We start from the raw sequence: 21,279 nt of genomic DNA on the forward strand, positions 1-21,279 counted from the left end.
CAAGCAAACAAAGCAAGTCTAGGGTCCTTCAGGATAGGTTCCTAGGGGATGGTATCTTTCATTGCAGCTGAGAATGACTTTAACTATCCTGTTCATTCTGAGTTGCCAGGTTTCAATGGTTTCAACCCAGAGAGATTTAACAGGGCCTTTTGTGACAATTTCTCTATTTCATAGTTGGGTTGTTTATTACCAAGGAGGGAAATTCAGTCAGCCAGCAACAAAAATAAAACCCTAATTTGGTCTTGAAATTATGTGCTATGTTGTTGTACAATCATAGGGCCCTTCAATGACGCTGTATTATCCCCACAAGTACACAACCTCAATATAAACTTCAGAACAGAGCTGTGTCTCAGGCTGCATTTTTAGCTTGAACATAGGCTGCACTTAATAAAGGTGAGTTTTAGTATATAAACTGTGGCTTATGAATTAGCACTACATTGTTTGTTTGGAAGGGTTTCTTTATTATTGAGGTGGTACAACATGTGAAATAGTGAATGATGTGGAAAGCTTTTCTTTTCAAAGAGTTGACCTTTAAGAAGAAAGAAATTTTAAAAGAAAAAAAAATTAGAGAGAAGAAAACATCACTCCATTATATCTTCATCACCCTAAAATTAATTTTCATATCTTCATATTTCTTTCTGGTTTCTGCTCACAGATTTGCCTGTTTTGACAAGTGTATATAATTTCCTGGGTTTTCTAAGTACCATAGAAATGATAAACATTTTCCTGTGCTGATGCCCAATGTTCCCGCTGTCATTTGAAAGTCTGCAAAATGCCCCAAGTGATGGTGTATGCTCAGTTATTACTCATTTATTGATAGCTAGTTTGGGGGACAAATTATTCCTAATCAGTCATTCCTAAAAATGTGGTTTTTGTACATAAAAATGTCCTTCATTTCCTTCATCATAAGCATCTTAATGGGTTAAAATGTGGTTTGTTATTATTTGGTGTTGAGGATCAAACCTAGAACCTCACATGTACAAAGCATGTGAACTATGTCCATAGCTAATTCCTATCAACTGAGGGAAAATTCATCATTAAAATCCCTGTCCTAATTCAGAAAGAGTTAAATGTTTTGGTTATTCGTAATTCAATGCTCTGCTCCTATATGTCCTTTCTTCATTCTATTTCTGCTTTTCAACCATTTGCCTTCCTGGGGTTTGGGTTTTTTTTTTTTTTTCTTTCCACATAGCTGAATAAAACCCTTATGTGTTTTGGAGAGTAATAACACTCTGTATATCATTTAGGATACAAGTACTTTCTACTTTTAGAAATCTAGTAGATTTTAAAGTCAGAAATTTTGTGTTTCTTATAGGCAAAATCCAAGACCTTACTCTGCCATTTTTTAAAAAAAATGAAATGCTCTCTAAGCCTTTGCCATTTTTAAAGTGCTGTTATATCCCTCATAGAATATGGTCTTTATTTTTTCTTTCTTTCTGTTTTTGGCATTAGTTTTTCTTGCTGCATTTTTCTTACTTAATTTATTTTTGGTGTGTATGGTTTTTTTTGTTTGTTTGTTTTAGTTATTCCTATGTCACTTATTTCATCATCTTGTAATTCCCCCATTTGTTAATGATCCTCCTATCAAGCAATCTGATTCTACTTCTGGATCTGCCATTCTGTTCTAAATATACCCATTGCCATTTTTATAGCTGTACTACATGCCCATAATAACATATTCTAAATATGCTTTGGCTAGATGGCCACATGCAGTTCTTACTTCCCAGACTATTTCCAAAACAGATTTTCCTAAGATCTGACCTGAGAACAAACTGACACCCAGAGGGAGAAACAATAGAGTACTCATTCCAGCATTAACCAGTATTTAGGAGCAGAGTCTGGGGTGGGGGTGTTCAGGCTGGGTGTCTACTTCAGGGCAGACAGCAGTTGTGCCTCCTCCAGATGTTGTGGAGCACAGTTTTGACTGTGATGCTGACAGTCTGGCTTCTTGCCTTCCCAGTCATTTTCTAAATCTGATTCTTCCATCTTCTCAGAGAACTTGAGTGCCTACAGAGTATTCTTTCAATAAATTCCTTTGCTGTTTTAGAGTCAGGCTCTGCTGCTGGCAACTAAGAAGCCTCACGGATGTGCTCCTTTTTGAACACGTAAGCTATTTCCATAAAAATAATTTAAAAAACTGTAAACTACCATGTGAACACTTTTTAAAAAAATTTTTTATATTTATTCCCTTTTGTTGTCCTTGTTTTATTGTAGTTATTACTGATGTTGTTGTTGTTGGATAGGACAGAGAGAAATGGAGAGCAGAGGCGAAGACAGAGAGGAGGAGATAAGGATAGACACCTGCAGACCTGCCTCACTGCCTGTGAAGGGACGCCCCTGCAGGTGGGGAGCCGGGGGCTTGAACCGGGATCCTTACCCCCATCCTTGCGTTTTGCGCTACGTGCGCTTAACCCGCTGCGCTACCGCCCGACTCCCTCCATGTGAACATTCTTTTTCCTACTTTGTTATTTTTCAAGCTAGTACAAATTTCTGTTTTTATAAGGATCACCAGAAAACTCAATAAAAACAGAAAGTCTTGCAGAGACACTGACTTAGTCAACCGATGGGCAACAACATGCATTTTCAACAGCCTCTCCCAGCCCTGCTGCCCCCTCCACCCCCAAAATCTCAACAGCCTCAGGTGGGCTGGTTCAGACAACTTTGGCAAACACTACCTGAGCCTAAATTCCTATAAGACTCATTGAGTAAGTGGTATATATATATATATATATATATATATATATATATATATATATATATATATATATATATGTATTTTTTTATGGGGATAAAATCTTCTGTTCCATGGGGGCTGGGCGGTGGCTCACCGATCACAAGAACCAGCCCAAGGATCAGATTTCCAGCCCGTGCTCCTCACCTGCAGCCAGGACCCTCCGAAAAACTTGCAGCAGGTCTGCAGGTGTCTATCTTTTGCTCTCTCTGTCTATCTCCCTCTCTTCTCTCAAATTTTCTCTGTCCTAAAGGAGAAAGAAAAAAAAAAAGGAAAAAAATGGCCGCTGGGAGCAGCGGATTGGTACGTAGTGTAGGCACTAAGCCCCCACGATAATAACCCTAGTGGCAAAACAAACAAACAAACAAACAAAACCCTCTGTTCCTCAAAGAAAAGGAGTTCAACATTTTCATGTACCTTCTGGAACTCCCTGAAATAATTTATAATATAGACTTTGGCCTGAGAATGACCTGCATTTGAATCTGCAGAGGTAATAAGGCTTCCACATTCAGATTATCATGAGGACCAGATAAGAATAAATGGCAAAGCTTAGTGCTCAAAAATGATTGGTGCAAAAAGGGATCCTCCTGGCCAACTGTCTTCTTTTCTCCTGTTTTTATTCCCACAAATCACTTGTTTTTCTCCTCCTTCCTCCTCCTCCTCCTCCTCCCCCCTCCTCCCCCTCCCCCCCCCTCCTCCTCCTCCTCCTTCTTCTTCTTTTGCCTCCAGGGTTATTGCTGGGGCTTGGTGCCTGCACCACAAATCCAGTGCTACTGGAGGCTATTTTTTCCCTTTTGTTGCCCTTGTTATTATTATTGTTGTTGTTGTTGTTCGATAGGATAGAGAGAAATTGAGAGAGGAAGGGAAGATAGAGAGGAGGAGAGAAACATAGACACCTGCAGACCTGCTTCACCACTTTTGAAGTGACCCCCACTGCAGGTAGGGAGCCAGGGGTTCCAACCAGAATCCTGTGCTGGTCCTTGTGTTTTGTGCCATGTGCACTTAACCCATTGTGCTACCGCCCGGCCCTCATGACTTCATTGTTTAAAATTACTATTTTTTATTATTTTTATTGCTACCAGGGTTATCACTGGGGCTTGGTGCCAGTGGCACTACAAATTCACCTTTCCCACTGGCCATTTTTGTTCTTTTATTTTCTTTCTTCCTTTCTTCGTGTTTTATTGGATATGACAGACAGAAATTGAGAGAGAAGGGGGAGATAGAGATAAGAGAAAAAGATAGACAACTGCAGATGTGCTTCACTGCTTGTGAACTGTCTCACCTGCAGATGGAGAGCGGGTGTTTGAATCTAAGTCCTTGCACATGGTACTATGCGTGCTTAACCAGGTCCATCACTGCCTGAACCCCTATCACTTCTTCTTCTTTTCAAATACAGAATGGTTAGTACTTAACCATTCTACTTGTTATGTGCAATATAAGCTATCATATTGTCTACCTAATGTTTTCCTTCAAGAAACTACAAAAGAGCATGAAATAAAAGAGAGATGAGATTTTTTTTTTCCATTTGGGGGAAGAACTATCTTTGGGGGAAAACTTATTATGTAAGAAATCTGTATTTTAGCAAATCAGTGCTAAATTTGTCCTGTGCTCTTAAATCTAAAATAAGCAACATGGCATACACAGGCTTTTATTTATAAATTTACTTGATTTTATAAATAGCTAGTATATTTAAGTAGCTCAATTTTTTAAATTTTAATGTCAACTATATAGTAAAAAGTACCCCCCCCCCTTGAGAAGGCTAGACCAATCCCAGGTTCTAACAGATTGAAGCTGGAGATATCAGTAAGAATTCCTGCTTCTCTCTGCTCCACCTCCAGGAATCTATTATCTATATCTATCTATATCTATATATCTATACCTATATATCTATACATATATTTGCTCTGTCAACTGAGAGATCTAGAATTAACTACATCCTTGTAGCTACAAAAATACTCAACATCCAGATATCATTTCCAATAAAAGGAATCAGAGCTCCTTGGAGAAATGACTAGGACCAGAACAGAAAATATACTAGACAAACCTTTCTTATAATCCCATAAAGTAAGGAAGTGCTAAAAACAAAACAAATCAAAACCAGTACTGATAGGAGCGCATTAAAAGGATGTAAGTCAAATGAAAGAACATCCAAAGATCAAATCTAGAAAAATCTGAATAATAATAACAAGTGAAGTAGTATTGTTATAGCTTTGGTATAAAATAAATATCCAAGAGTTTATACTAATACAAAGAAATGATTGAATAAGTTAGTAAATCAGAGAGAAGAGAAAAATTTCTCATGCAAAAGAATCTTAAATTAAGATTACAGTGGCTCCTCCCTAAGCGAGGGAGAACACTCACCCCACTCCTTAACTATGGGCTGCATAGAGTGAGTTTCTTCAAAGAGCACAGTGTAGCAAAAGAGGAGTAGGGGGCCGGGCGGTGGTGCACCTGTGAGCACACATAGTACTAAGTGAAAGGACCTGTGCAAGAATCCCCCACCTGCAGAGGGGATGTTTCACAAGGAGTGAAGCAGATCTACAAGTGTCTTTTTCTCTCCACCACCCCTCAGTTTCTCTGTGTACTATCCAATAAAATGGAAAACATGGCCGGCTGGAGCATTGCATTTGTAGTACCAGCACTGAACCCCAACTAATAACTCTGGAGGCAAAAAAAAAAAAGGAAGAGGAGGGGAGTAGAAGTATTTTCCAGCAGAGAAACTTGACATACACTGTCTCAGCCAGGTGATCAAGGTCATTGTGGTTAGTCACAACACATGCTGACAACTGGATGCCATGTGATGCTTTGCTTCAGTGATTCTCCTCCCAAACAACTACCACCCCTATCTAATCATGAGGAAAGGTCGGACAGATTCTGCCTGAGCAACATCCTACAACAACTTGGCCAGAACACCTTGAAACTGTCAAAGACACCAAAAACACATTTGAGAAATTGCTAGTCAGGAGTTATTTAAGAAGCCATCATGATTGCTGCTGTGGCTTTTCTTCAATGATAAATAAACTACTTACAGAAAAAGAAAAAAAGAGACACAATGATAAATAGAATATGGTGTCTTTAATGGGCTTCAGGAATCAAAAAAAAAAAAAAAAGGACATTAGTCAAAAACCAAGGAATTCTGAATAAACTGTAGGTTTTTGTTAATAACAATGTGATGGTACTGGTTCATTATTTGCAATCAACATATAACATTAATTTTAAGAACGGGAAGTGTGTGTGTGTGTGTGTGTATGTTTGTGTGTGTTTGTGTGTGTTTGTGTGTATGTGTGTGGTGTAGTAGTTGGAAACTACTACCCTCTGTAAATTTAAAATTGCCCTAAAAAATAGTTTATTTAAAAAGAAGATTCCCCTTTCTTAGCTTTCATTAACCTAACTCTTATTACTCACAAATAGATAAACAGCTATTATTTTTGAAAATCCTACAGTAATGTGCTCATCAAGAGAAGGAAGGTGCCACAGCAGTCAGAGAAGGATCCCAAAATATGGTAGGAGAACTTGTAATGGTAGACTGTCAAACAGCAAAGATAGACGTATGCATCTCTCTCTCTCTCTCTCCCTCTCCCTCTTCCTCTCCCTCTCCCTCTCTCCCTCTCGCAAATTGTACCACAATACCTAACCAATGTCAAGCCTTATTTCTCTCATGTAATAATGTATCAATAGTTTGAATGTCTCTCCACAAAGATCTGTTTTTCTTTCTTTCCTTTTCATACTTGTATAGATTCCACTGTTGGAAGCACACAGTTTATTTAACCAGTTATCTACTATGATCTTGTGAGATGCTTGTGATCTTTCGCTATTACTGTGCTTCAATGAAGTTTGCATACCTGCTATTTCATTTATAAGGAAGAATGTCTATGTGTTAATTTCCAGAAACGGCCCTGCAGGGTCAAAGGAAGGGGTTATTTGTATTTCAGACAAATATTGACAAAACTGTAGTAGCTGCACTCATACTCCCAGCAGCACACGAGACAATCTCACCAATCCTCTTTGCAATTCCGCTTTTGTGTTACTAACCTAATACGTAAAATTAGCATCTCAGTAGTTTTGATTTTATTAATCTTATAAATATACATAATATTCAGCTTTGAGGGGGGAAAAAAAGCCAAAACAAAACTCCAAAACATTTACAAATTCCATGAGGGTCTTTAACTTCCTTAAGAAATGAAAGAATTTAGGGGACGGAGAAGTGGTACACCCAGTTAAGCACACACATTACCAAGCTCAAGGACCTGGATTTGATTCCCTGCTCCCCACCTACAGTGGGGAAACTTCATGAGAGGCTACACAGGTCTGCAGTTCTTTCTCTTCCTTTCTCCCTCTCTATCTACCCCTCCCCTCTCAAATTCTATCTGTCCTATCAAAATTAATGAGTTAATTTAAAAAAAAAATGGCCACCAGAGTGGTGGATTTGTAGTGTAGGCACTGAGCTCCAGAGATAACCCTGATGGCAAAGAAAGAAAAAAAGGAAGAAAGAGAAAGGAAGACAATTTCACATTTATTTAAAATTCCAGCATTTCAGGGGGTTGGGCGGTAGTGCAGTGGGTTAAGCGCAGGTGGCGCAAAGCACAAGGATTGGTTTGGTAAGGATCCTGGTTCCAGCCCCCGGCTCCCCACCTGCAGGGGGTTCCCTTCACAGGTGGTGAAGCAGGTCTGCAGGTGTCTATCTTTCTCTCCCCTTTTCTGTCTTCCCCATCTCTCTCCACTTCTCTCTGTCCTATCCAACAACGATGACATAAATAACAACAATAACTACAATAACAATAAAAAACAAAGGCAACAAAAGGGAAATAAATAATAAATAAATAAAATAAATAAATATAAAATTCCAGTATCTCTTCCCTGACCAACAGAGAATCCAAAATATGAAAATGAAAATTTCAATTTTCTAAGGAATGCAACCGTGAGTCCACAGATAGAGCTTGCCACACAATTCTTGGCTTTCTCTAGTTCACAAAACCAAATTCCACATAGCAAGTTGACATAATTCAGGTCCCAAGTATAGAATTCATTTGAATATAGCTTTTGTAACTCACAACTAGGGAACTGATTTTATTTCTTATACCAGTTGCAAAAGTACTGGAAACATAAAAAAAAATCCTAGAATTTCAGTCTGCTCAGTCAAATTTCCCACTGAATCTAGAGAACCTTCTCCCTGAAAGATGGCCAGGTAAATTCGGTTCTCTTCTTTATACACTGTAAATACGTGTATCTATCCAAAATAAATAAATAAAAGTATTTAAAAAAATAAAGTACAGAACCAACTGATTTCCAGTCCTTTATAAGATATATATATCCTATTAATACATTCACGTCATCTAAGATTTCAAAGTTTTTGATCTGTTATTAACAGCATCTATTATTTTTTACTCTTTATTTGCAGTGATTGGCTTCTTTCCCTTGTGCCTTCTCTCTTCTGATCTTGTCTGCCAGAGGTTTGATTATTTTCTTTGTTAAAAAAACAATTAATGACAGGGCCAGGTGGTGGCACACCTGGTTTAGTGTACACATTACAGTGCTCAAGGACCCAGGTTCAAGCCCCTGGTCCCCACCTGCAGGGGGAAAGCTTCATAAGTGGTGAAGCAGAGCTGCAGGTGTCTCTCTGTTTCTCCTCCTCTCTACTTTCCCCTCTCCTCTCAATTTCCCTCTGTCTCTATCCAATAATAAATAAATTAAATTAAATAAAAAGATTTAATATATATTATCAATGACTTATTTTGTTGACCTTTATTGCATCTGTGTTTTTTTGTTTACTTAATGCTAATATTGTTGTTGCATGCTTTTATTACATTTTCTTAGGTTTATTATTTTTTCTAAAGTATTTAAGGTTAGCACATTTCTCAAAGCACTATTTACCTATACCCCATAATTTTGATTGTGTTTTAGTATCATTTAATTCTAGATATTTTATATTCACTATAATTTCTGATTAAATCCAAAAGATATTTAGCAGTGCATACCTATAAAATTGTGAAAGAAATGAAGAAAGGAAGAAAAGAAGAAAGAAAAACAGAAAGAAAGGAATGAAAAAAGGGATATAGTTACACCATTTGCTGGTTACCAATTTTCAATCTTCAGGTACAAATTCCATAGCTTTCCTGGTAACAGACTCACTTTTTCAACATAGAGAGAGATTTAAAACTCTTGCTCAAGCTGCCCCACCACAACTTATTTTATCTCTTTCATTTGGAAAATGAAAGAATTCCTGGAAATGGGGATCCGCCTTATGTAACAGCATAAGCTGTATTTTTCTCTCAGAATGTAAGCCACCAATCCACTGGGTGTGTGTGTGTGTGGGGGGGGTCCTGACATAAAATAAACACCACTCTTTTATCCCCAAACTTTGTACTTGAAACATTTTTAACCTGCCCACTGAGACCTTTCCTTTCTAAGTGGCTGAGTAGGAAGGGATGATAGCAAACACAGGGACTGATAACAGCTAGTAAGTAGGCAGGCATTGTCTGTAATACCAAATAATTAAAAGATTCTGCTGAGGTACTGAATAGTTCTACACGCTAGTCCTTTAAACAAAGAAATAAAAAATTATTGTGCTGAGGTTATGAGAAATAAAACTGTGCTATTCCTTTATGATGACCAGTTGCTAACAAAGAGCAAAAAGCTATCCTCTTACCTAGTGCTTCCTTTTGCAGGTCATGGCACCTGGCCTGTAGGTTGACTTCCTGCTGCTTAGCGGTCTGGATCTGCTGAGACCTCAGAATGGCCGCATCTGACAGCAGCTTCAGGCTTTTCATCTCTTCTTCTAGGCACACCTTGCTTCTCTGGGACACTGTCAAACTTTTATTTAGTGTGTCTATTTCTGAAAGGGAGACACAAAGTTCACAATTGAGTCATAACATGCTTAAAAAAAGTGAACAATTTGTTTTAGAAAATTAATAGTTGGAAGCCAAAATGGCTTTCCTGAGCGTATAACGACACCTAACTGAAAGGTTAAATTTAAATTCAATAGTTATTCTGGGAAAGAAATGAGAAAAAGGATTGTATTGCTAAATGACGCATGAAACCTTTCAGTAGTTTCTTTTTTAGCCTTTAAATTGTATTAAATGGCAATTTGGCCTACATTTTAAACAGTCACATAAATGAATAGCATAATATCTGTGCAATGTTCTGAGTTTTATTGAAATTAAATTGTTTTCCTAGCAACATGATTCAGAAAAGTTAATTTAAATGTGCTAGCATGAGCTGGTTAGGCAGCACTGCTAGAAGAGGAGCTAGGATACAGGTTACACAAAATACAAATAAAGGTGGAGGGGAAGGTAGGATAAAAGGATGCAGTATCTTACACAAATGAATGTATTTGGCAGGAAATACCAGTTAAAATATCTTAGTGATTCTTATAGTGCTCTGTACCCTCAAACCTAGACTAGAAGTCAGCATAGCAGTCATTTGTCATTCTATGTACTTAGACTGCTTAATAAAGATATGCCCTCTGCCCCCAAAGTCCCAGGTTTAATCCCCTGCACCATCATAAACCAGAGCTGAACAGTGCTCTGGAATAAATATAATAATAATAAATCTTCTTCTAGCGTTTGCCATAATAATAAATAATAATAAAAGATAAAATGTGCCATGACAAATCTACAAACATTCCAAGTAAGTCACAGGTTGCAAGGTAATTATTTTCAACAATTTCACATTAAAAGCTTCCACTATCTTTAGAATGGGAATTATCCAATTGTCACCAGCCTCAACCACAGATATAAAAGACACATATGCAGGTTCAAGCCCCTAGTGCCCACCTGCAGGGGGGAAGCTCCATGAGGGATGAAGCAAGGTTACAGGCATCTCTCTGTCTCTCTCACTTTCTATCTTCCCCCCCTCAGTTTCTCGTGGTCTCTATCCATGAATAAGTAAATAAAAATTTTTTAAAAATAGGGGGCTGGGAGGTGGCTCAGCGCATTAAGCGCACATGGCGCAAAGTGTAAGGACCAGCTCGATGATTCTGGTTGGAGCCCCCAGCTCCCCACCTGCAGGGGAGACGGTCACTTCACAAGCAGTGAAGTAGGTCTGCAGGTATCTATCTTTCTCTCCCCCTCTTTGTTTTCCCCTTCTCTATCCTATCCAACAACAACATCATCATCAAGGGCAACAAAAATGGGAAAAAATGGCCTCCAAGAGCAGTGGATTCATGGTGCAGCACTGAGCCCCAGTGATAACCCTGGAGGGAAAGAAAGAAAGAAAGAAAGAAAGAAAGAAAGAAAGAAAGAAAGAAAGAAAGAAAGAAAGAAAGAAAGAAAGAGAAAGAGAGAAAGAAAAAAGAAAGACATATGCACACAATACTGAGAAGATACTACAAAAGTTATACAGTGACAACTAATCAATGGACAAAGGGGGTTGACATGAAGATACAGATAGTCTGCTTTACAGAAAGCTCACTCAGAATTCCCTTTCTAGGTTAGCTCACGCTGGGTTGTGTGTTGGCTTTAGGTGTGACCAAGGGGTCAGAGGAGGCCTATTTACTAGGTTCGGAACCAGTGAGGTAGAAACAACTGCCTGGGACACTGAGGACTAGGACTGATCACAGACATGACAGTTAGCATGCCAGTGTATGCCGTGCAGTAATAGCTCAGAGCAAAGCACCAGCCCCCAAGGATGCTGATGACTGATGTCAGGAACCAGCGTCAAAGAGAAAAGAGCAAAATTCTTTTCTGTGGGCAGAAGGCGTGTGTGAAAGAAAAAGCAGCAGTTCAGACAAATCTTCACTTTTAGTTCCTGCTCCAAATAGAAAATCTGGAGAAATAAAAAGGATATGAATCCAAAGGCGGGGGTTTCCACAGCCCAATAACGGCTTTCTGTCACAGTCTTTTTCCTAAGAGTGCCTGTATACCTCCACAAATGCGTGGCTACGTGGTCATTTGTATGAGGAAGACACACTTGGACATGAAGTTGTCAAGAGAATAGAGTTAAAAAATAAAAGACAGTTGCATTTTTTTTTCTAGACCTACAAAGTCTTTCTGGGTATGTCAGTAGCTGTCAAAGCAGCTGAATAAACTGTGCTGGACCCTGACCGTGTCTGCCTGTGCTCAAGTCAGAGTGACACTGTGAAGGCGCCCGCACAGTAGCCTAGTCATCATTCCAGAAAGATACTGCCTGGGTTAGCAGGATGACTCTGTGTGTGTGCCGCTATTCTGTCTCTAAATAACTACTTGTGTCAACGTGACTTTGCATCTGACATTAAAAGAATAAGAAATTGCAATATGAATTCGTTTGTGAAATATATTCTAACACATGGAAAAGTACAACCAGATTTTCAAAAGAACAAAACAAACATAAGCTGCAAGCCTTCTAACATGGAATCAGGAGTGAATGCAGTCATCCTCAGCAGTCTGCCATCCTCCATGCCTATGGTGATCCTGGTGTCAGATACCAAGGCATTCTATTACCATTGATGCAGTTTCATTTTTGTCAATCTTATGTCCCAACTCAAGGTTCAGCAATTCTGATCATTCTAGTCCGGATACTGTGCCTCTTCCCCTCCTTGAACCTGCCTTTAATCACTTCACAAAGACATCCTCTTAGCTTCATATGCTAGGCCAACCATAATTCAGAAGCCCTTTCTACCCGGAGATATTTGCTGGTCATTTCTGGAAATAATCTTGGCTTTCCTGGAACTTAACAATTTACACCGTTTCTACTTCCCTGTTAAGATGTATATGTGGAAGGAACAATTGGACACTCCCAAGTTATTTCAGGCTACAGGTGGTATCTTATTCCCATCATGATTTCTACCACAATGTCTCAGAATTATCAGGAGTTGTATAAATGCTACTAAATGAGCATAGAACCTTAGTGGTGGATGTAATGTGGAACTACACTCCTGTAAATCTCATTTAAATTACATTAACTTAAAAACAAATATAGTTACAGTCAGAGTAACTGGGGGGTCAGGACCTCAACATATCAGTCATATAGGGACATAATTCTGTCAATCGCCCAATATTTTAGAATATTTTAAATATTTATTTATTTTTAAATTTTTAATATTTATTTATTTTCCCTTTTGTTGCCCTTGTTGTTTTATTGTTGTTGTAGTTATTATTGTTGTTGTTATTGATGTCGTCATTGTTGGACAGGACAGAGAGAAATGGAGAGAGGAGGGGAAGACAGAGAGGGGGAGAGAAAGATAGACACCTGCAGACCTGCTTCACCCCCTGTGCGGCGACTCCCCTACAGGTAGGGAGCCAGGGGCTCGAACCAGGATCCTTACGTTGGTCCTTGTGCTTTACACCATGTGCACTTAACCCGTTGCGCTACCACCCGGCTCCCTATTTTAGAATATTTGTTGGCAACTGCACAGTGATTATAAATACATATAAATAGATGAGCATATGAAAAACGAGACAAAATAGAGAATGAAAACTTATAATGGCTATATGTGGGGAAGCACTTCTAATATGAGCTACTTATTAATAAAATAAACATTTTCAAAATACAAATTAATACATTTATCAGGAATAACCAGACTTCCGACCAGAGCTCAAGATAAATATATAATACCTTCTTTCAGAGCGGCCTACAGTAAATTTTAGGGTTAGAATAGGTCAGAATGGCCACCTAGCCTGGGAATAGCAAGTTTAAAAGTCCCAATACCATCACATAAAATTATCATTACTTGATTTCTTAAGATGCAACATTTATAACCCCACCCCCCAAAAAAGGATTATGTTCTAAGTATAAGTAACAAACCTTTCAAGGCTGTTTCACTTATGGATTTAATCTGCAGAAAAACTTCTTCTTTCAGTGAAGTCCAGTTTTGAAAATTATCATACACTTCATGTTTAATACTTGTTAGCTCTCTTTTCATAAAAGTAAGCAATGAAAGAGTCTTGTTCCAGAAATATTTGTACTCTGCCAATCTTTGACTGTAAAGTAATGAGGGAAAAATATTATTTTTAAAAATAGCAAGCCTCATAACTAATGTTTCTTTAAAAAAATGGTTTTCTTTGAAAAATTGGTTGAGTTAGCATATAACCTCTAACTAAATGAGGGCAATTAGAAAGTGACAGGGGCTCTATTGTTGTCATGCTGAGATGACAGCTACTAACTGGGATGATCCCAGAAGACTGAACCATATGACTACCCCAATTCATTTCCACTGGATTTGTGATTTAATTATAGTGGGAGATAGTTGGTACTTCCATACACATTTGTCCCAGGAATCTTTTCAAATTAACAGCAAACATTAGTGAAGCAAACTAGGTCAAAAGTGAAGTAGCCACTCAGCCTTATTGGGACTCAGATTTTAGGGTTGGGTGAGTCAAAGAGGAGAGAGATCAGAGCACCACTCAGCTCTGGTTTGGTGGTGCTAGGAGTTAAACCTGGAACATCTGAGGCTTCAGGTAAAAAGAATAATTTATAAAAGAAAACAATGGCATTTTGTATTTCATAAAAGAATGACAACATTGGCTCTTCAAGACACCATCAACAAAATGAACATGTAAGTGACTGGAAGAAAATATTTGCAAATCATACTTTTACTTCAAGTAAAAGGCTAGTACCCAAAACATATAAAACACTTTTACAATCCTATATAAGAAGATGTCATAAAGGCATGTATTTAAATGATTATAGCAACATTATTATCAAGTGCCAATAAGCATCAACCAATGCTTATCAACTGGTGAATGGGTAAATAAAATATACTATAGCTAGCTATATACAAGAATATTGTTTAGCAGTAAAAAGAACAAAATACTAATTTATAAATACTACATGAATGACGCCTTTCTTTTTCTTTTTTCTTTTCTTTCTTTCTTTTTTTTTTTTGCCTCCAGGCTTATTGCAGGGGCTTGATGCTAGCACTACGAATCCACTCCTCCTGGAGGTCTTTTTTTTTTTTCTCCTCTTGGATAGGACAGAAAGAAATTGAGAGAGGAGGAGAAGATAGAAAGAGGGAGAGGGGTCAGGGGTAGTGCAGCAGGTTAAGCGCATATGGCACAAAGCACAAGGAGGCACAAGGATTCCAGTAGGAGCCCCTGGCTCCCCACCTGCAGGTGTGGGGGGGGGGTCACTTCACAGGTGATGAAGCAGGTCCACAGGTGTCTATCTTTCTCTCCCCCTCTCTGTCTCCCCTCCTCTCTCTATTTCTCTGCTTTAGCCAACAACAACAGCAGCAATGACAGCAACAATAATAATGACAACAACAAGGGTAACAAGGACAACAAAAGGGAGGAAAATGGCCTCCAGGAACAGTGGATTCGTAGTGCAGGCACCGAGGCCCAGCAATAACCCTGGAGGCGAAAGAAAAAGAAAAAGTAAAAAAGAGGGAGAGATAGACACCTGCAAGACCTGCTTTACCGCTTGTGGAGCGACCCCCCTGCAGGTGGGGAGCCAGGAGCTTGAACCAGGATCTTTGTGCAGGTGCTTGCGCTTAGTACTTTGTGTGCTTAACCGGATGAGCCACTGCCCAGCCCACATGAATGACTCTCGAAAGCATAACTGGAAGAAACTAAATGTAAAAGCCAACATATAATTCTGAAGTATCTAGAAAAATGAAAATCTATAGAAACATAAAGGTTAATAGTTGCCTCCAATTGGTGGTGAGACCAGAGATTGACTGCAAGTTCTCAAATGTTCTACTAGTGGATATGGCTAAAAAAAAAAAAAAAGAGTTGGGGGAGTCGGGTGGTAGCGCAGTAGGTTAAGCGCACGTGGCATGAAGCACAAGGACCAGCATAAGGATCCTGGTTCAAGCCTCCGGGCTCCCCAGCTGCAGGGGAGTCACTTCACAGGCGGTGAAGCAGGTTTGCAGGTGTCTTGTCTTTCTCTCTTCCTCTCTGTCTTCCCCTCCTCTCTCCATTTCTCTCTGTCCTATCTAACAATGATGTCATCATCAACAACAACAATAATAACTACAATAACAATAAAAAGCAACAAGGGCAACAAAAGGGAAATAAATAAGTAAATATTAAGAAATCAAAAAAAGAGTGGGGCCAGGTGGTAGCACAGCAGGTTAAGTGAACATGGTGCGAAAGGTTTAAGCGCCCAGCTCCCCACCTTCAGGGGGGGTCGCTTTCACAAGCAGTGAAGCAGGTCTGCAGGTGTCTTTCTCTCCCCCTCTGTTTTCCCCTCCTCTCTCCATTTCTCTCCTATCCAGCAACAGTGACAATAACAATAACAACAAAGCAAAAAAAAAAAAGGAAAAAAATAGCCTCCAGGAGCAGTGGGTTCATAGTGGAGGCACTGAGCCCCAGAGATAACCCTGGAAGCCAAAAAAAAAAAATTACTCCAGCTGCCTAATTCTAAATATAATTTTTCACTATATAAAAAAAGTTACACAGTTCAGTAGACTTACTAAAAATATCCATCATTGCATAATGGTTATGCAAAAAGACTCTCATGCCTGAGGATCCAAAGTCTCAGGTTCAATTTCCTGCATCACCATAAACCAGAGCTGAGCAATGCTCTAAATCAATCAATAAATATCCATCATTATGCTGTTCTTTTAAAGTGGGAACATTCCATGGTGTTAGCTGTATCTCAACAAAGTTGTGTTTGAAAAAAAGATACAATAAACTATGGAATGAAGACTAGGAAACAAAGTAAAGTCTGAAAATAGGAAAATCAGAAAGATACTGGAAGCCTTAATGAGGCTGGAAAGTTGAAGTGAAAGAACAGATTAGAGGTTTGGCTTCAAAAAGAGGTTTACAAGTAAGAAAAATAAAAAAATAAATAATTAAATTTTTTTATTATTTTAATTTATTTACTGGGTAGAGATGGTCAGAAATCAAGAGAGAAGGTATAGGTAGAGAGAGAAACAGTGGACCAGGCAGTAGTGCCTGCTTAATCAGGTTAAGCACATCAAGCCCCTAGTTGCCCACCTGTAGGCAGGTCTGCAGGTATCTATCTTTCTCTCCCCCTTGCCATCTTCCCCTCCTCTATTAATTTCTCTATGTCCTGTCCGATTGAAAAAATGGGGGGAAATGGCCTCCAGGAGCAGTAGATTCGTTGTACTAGCACTAAACCCCAGTGATAAGCCTGGAGGCAGCAGGGGGTGAGAGGTAGAGAGAAACAGAGACACCTGCTGCCCTGCTTCACCACTTGCAAAGCTTTCCCCCTACAGATGGACTGGTGGCTTCAAGAACCCAGGTCCCTGAGCTTTGTAACATGCGCTCAACCAGGTGTGCCACCACCTGGCCCCAGATAAGTAATTTTTAAAAAATATTTATTTATTTATTTATTTATTTTATTTTATTTTACCAGAGCACTGCTCAGCTCTGGCTTATGGTGGTGCAAGGGACTGAACCTGGGGCTTTGGAGCCTCAGGTATGAGAGTTTCTTTGCATAACCATTATGCTATCTACCCCTGCCCAATAATTTTTATTTTAAGTAAATTATGAAAGACACTAGAAATTCTTCAAAAGTAAAAACCATTAAAATATTTAAAATAAAAATTGACTTGAAATATTAGATTTACACACAGCTTTATATGAAGCATGTCTACATTCCATACTGATTTTTAGTATATACTTTACAGGTTTTATAAAGTGAATTACCAATTTCTTCTTTTTTCTGATGATTTTATTTTATTTTATCTGCTATTAACATATTTACATCTTAAGACTTCTATATGTTCAGATTTTTTTCTCACTTACCTTTATATAGTGATTTTTTAAATATTTTTATATATTATTGGATAGAGGCAGAGAGAAATTGTGAGAGGAGGGGTAGATAGCAAGGGAGAGAGACAGAGAGACACCTGCTGCCCTGCTTCACCACTTGTGAAGCTTTCCCTCTGCAGCTGGGGACCAGGGGCTTGAACCTGGGTCCTGGCACAGTGTAATGTGAGTGCTTAACCAGGTGTACCACTGCTTGGCTCCAATTTTTGTTAAACTTTTTTTTCTAACTTTTTAAAACTACCTTTATTTATTTATTGGATATAGATAGCTAGAAATCAAGAGGGAAGTGGTGATAGAGAGGAAGAGAGACAGACAGACACCTGCAGTACTGCTTCACCGCTTGCAAAGCTTTCCTCCTTGCAGATGGGGACCAGGGGCTTGAACCTGGGTCCTTATGCTTTGTAACATGTGCACTCAACCAGGTACACCACTACTCAGTCCTGGTAATTTGTAAGCATTTATTATTTTATTATTTATTATTTTAAGTATCATTGTCTTTTCTCCTTTTTTTTCTTTTTAATTGTCATCATGGTTATTACTAGGGTTCAGTGCCTCCATAACTCCACCATTCTTGGCAGCCTTTTTTTTTTTTAGAGAGAGACATCTGCAGTGCTACCCTACTTTTTGTAAGCCTTCCCCCCTGCACCAACCCACCCTGCACCAACCCACCCTGTAAGTGGGGACCAAGGGCTTGAAACTAGATCCTAGTGTGTTAGGTAATCTCTATGGGGTGTCCCTCCCACTTTCTGCCCAACACCCTTAAATTATCATTGATTCATTAGGCAGCAGTCACCTGTAAGACATTTACAAAGGCCATCTAGGTGACCAGTAGATAATCATCAGACAGAACACAAAAAATGGTGGCTAGCCTGGGAATTTTTTTTTTAACAGAACAATAGTTCTGGTAATGAATAAATTGAAGGGGAGGGGGAGAATCTACCATTTAAAACATTGACTTAACCAGCATAAAATTTTAGCTACCCTGGACCTATGTCTATAGTTAGTGAGCTCATTTCATGTCCTAAGAACTGAAAATATTCGATTCAAAAAGGACTTGTTCTGGCTGTTCTGACAGTTCCAATATATCTAAGTCGATCTTTAGAAAAGAAACTATACTTCTTGGTTTCTTTAAAACATTAGGTTTTATGTTTAGGGATTATAACTCCTCCAAACATTACATAAAAGCACAACAAACACCATTCAAATTGGGATATTTAAAAAATATAGGAGACCTATTATTATCATTTAGAAAATCCCCCTGGGAGCGGTTGAACTGTACAGGCAGTGAGCCCCAGGGATAAGCCCGTTGGTAAAATAAAACAAAATGAAAACTAGAGCCTACAGTGACTTCTTTTTTCCATTTCTATTGCATTTAGGTCAGTGTCAAACACTGAAAAATTAATGTTCCACCATGTTCTTAATCTGAAATACACTAAGAAATAGGAATCAAGAAGAAAAGTTACTTCTGCTTTCATTCTAAATCACACTAAAAAAAGAAAAAGGAAAGAAAAAGATGATTGAATAATTTAAATTTTATTAGAAAAACCATTTAGCTGAGGTAATAATAAAGTGAAGTTATTTCCACTTGTTCCACCACATCATATATATGAGCTGGATTACAAAATGTCTGAATGTCTGTACAGTATTACATGGACTCTTTGATCTTAATAACTTCAAATCTTTAAAAATGACCTTACCTGTATATTTGTGATTGTCTACACTTAATTTCTAACTCTTCTTTCAGGTACCCCAATTCTTTCTGAATTGTCTGAAATTCATGTTGTTGATTTTTTAATTGCATGTTTGCATCATGAATTCTGAAAAACACAAACAACATTCATTATAAGGTTAAATGTTTCTCTCATGAGTCCTTTTACAAATCAGAACTTAAATACGTGTGTGTGTGTGTGTGTGTGTGTGTGTAATAAATGTTAAATGAAGGATTCTATTTTAAGAGGGACTTAGGAGGTGACAAAGAAGTGTCATTGTTCTATAAGTCAACTTTCACATAATCTCTCTGTTTCATAACACTCTGTTGAGACCAGAGAGGACATAAACACCATCTGCAGAGTGTGGGGAATGTAACATGTGTCTTGGGGAAGGCAGGGTGGGAGAGAGTTTCTGAAGGCCTCTTTTAAATATTTTAAATGAATTTTGTACTTTCTGTCCCACTCTGTACCTTGGCACTTTTGTTAGCATCATAAGAGAGAAAAAAATCAGTCAAATATTGTTTTCAAAAGTTACATTTTTGAAAATTGATAGAAGTAGGAGAAAAGATGAGGAAAATATATATGAAACAGAGTTTTTGAGAAATGGAAAAAGATGTACATTGATATTAAAGCAAGAGCATTAAGTGGAATAAAGACTCACTCTGATTTTTAAAAGGCTTATTATTCTACAAAGAAAAAAAAAGTTATTACAAACTTTTATATATTCAAAGCAAGATTCAAAATATATAAAGAAAAATGTGTTATAACTCAAATGAGAACAAACTAAAAATCATAATGGAGAATGTTTACACATTTTTTACAGAAATGGAGAGGTCAGAATGACATGAAAAACAGGTAAAAAATATTGAGAATTTGAATAACATAATTAACAAGCTTGGTGGGTGCATATATTTGGAATTACATCCAATAAACATTTTTCTAAACACACAGTATAATCACAAAAATTGACCAGATAATCAGCTACAATTGAAATTTTAATCTATTCTTTTTTTAAAAAGCATACTCACATTCATTGTCCACAATAAAATTGCATAAAAACATAACAAAAAATGACAGTTAAAAATCTGCAGATATGGAAACATAAACGTGCATCTAATAAACCTTAGGCTAAAAAGGAAATAAATCTATAATTAATTAATTAATTAATTAATTAATTAATTAATTATTGCCTCTAGGGTTATCGTTGGGGATTGGTGCCAGCACTATGAATCCACTGATCCTGGCAGCCATTTTCCATGTTATTGGATAAGATGAAGAGAAATCGAGAGAGGAGGGGTAGATAGTGGGGGAGACAGAAAGACACTTGCAGATCTGCTTTGCTCCTTGTAAAGTGTTCCCCCTGCAGGTGGGGAGCAGAGAGCTTGAACCCAGATCCTTGCTTGGGTCCTAACACTTTGCACTGTGTGTGCTTAACTGGGTACAACACTGCCCGGACTCTAAAAGTAAAAATTATAAACTACCTAGAAGATAAATAATAATAGAAACAGTATAAGATGAAAACTCAGAATAAAGTTAAATGCATTATTTTAAAAAATGTGGGAGCTGGGTAGACTGCATAACAGTTATACAAAAAGACTTTTATGGGGTCTGATAGTGAAGAACTTAGTTGAGCACACATGTTATAGTGCACAAGGACCTGGGTTCAAGCCCCCAGTCCCCACCTGTGTTGGGCCTTAAAGCCAGCCCCCCTGCTCTGCTTACATAATCATTGTTTTGTCTGAAAGATCCCCACCACCACACTATCCCCTCAGGGTATTGCTAATTCAGTTAAAACCATTGCAACAGTTGTTAAGGACGCTGCACCTTCCCAACATGCCTTTTGCCTCTCTGCACCCCCTTTCCTAGCCAATCCCGTCCTGACTTGCCACTTCTGGAATTCTCCCATAAATGCCTCTCCTGCTTCTGCTTTCACTCTCTTTGCTCTTTTCTCTTCCGCTAGGAGAAGGGCTGGTGGGCATAGTGGGAGGTAGCCATTTTGCTAGCTCCATGTGGCCTGAACCGCTGTGCTCACACCAAATTCTGGGATGTCCGCATGAATAAAGATTTGCGTTCTGCTGCCACGAGTTCCTGGTCTCTTCTCTCTCCCCTGCGATGCAACCCGACACACCTGCTGGGGAACAGCTTTGCAAGTGGTGGAGCAGGGCTGCAGATGTGTGTGTGTGTCTCT

The 21,279-nt window shown here is 38.5% G+C and overlaps 1 protein-coding gene across 1 annotated transcript in view; it reads right to left on the reverse strand.

Annotated features, from left to right (window-relative positions):
- Positions 1 to 21,279, reverse strand: part of LEKR1 (leucine, glutamate and lysine rich 1) — a 132,610-nt gene that overhangs the window by 64,337 nt on the left and 46,994 nt on the right. The window contains exons 4-6 of the mRNA XM_060197604.1: positions 19,080 to 19,199; positions 13,451 to 13,626; positions 9,378 to 9,563 (exon numbers count right to left, since the gene is read on the reverse strand). Of these exons, the coding sequence (XP_060053587.1) occupies positions 9,378 to 9,563; positions 13,451 to 13,626; positions 19,080 to 19,199 (482 nt within the window). The remainder of the gene's footprint in view (positions 1 to 9,377; positions 9,564 to 13,450; positions 13,627 to 19,079; positions 19,200 to 21,279) is intronic.

The sequence above is a fragment of the Erinaceus europaeus genome, chromosome 9 (genome assembly GCF_950295315.1).
Source record: "Erinaceus europaeus chromosome 9, mEriEur2.1, whole genome shotgun sequence".
Classification (NCBI taxonomy): domain Eukaryota; kingdom Metazoa; phylum Chordata; class Mammalia; order Eulipotyphla; family Erinaceidae; genus Erinaceus; species Erinaceus europaeus.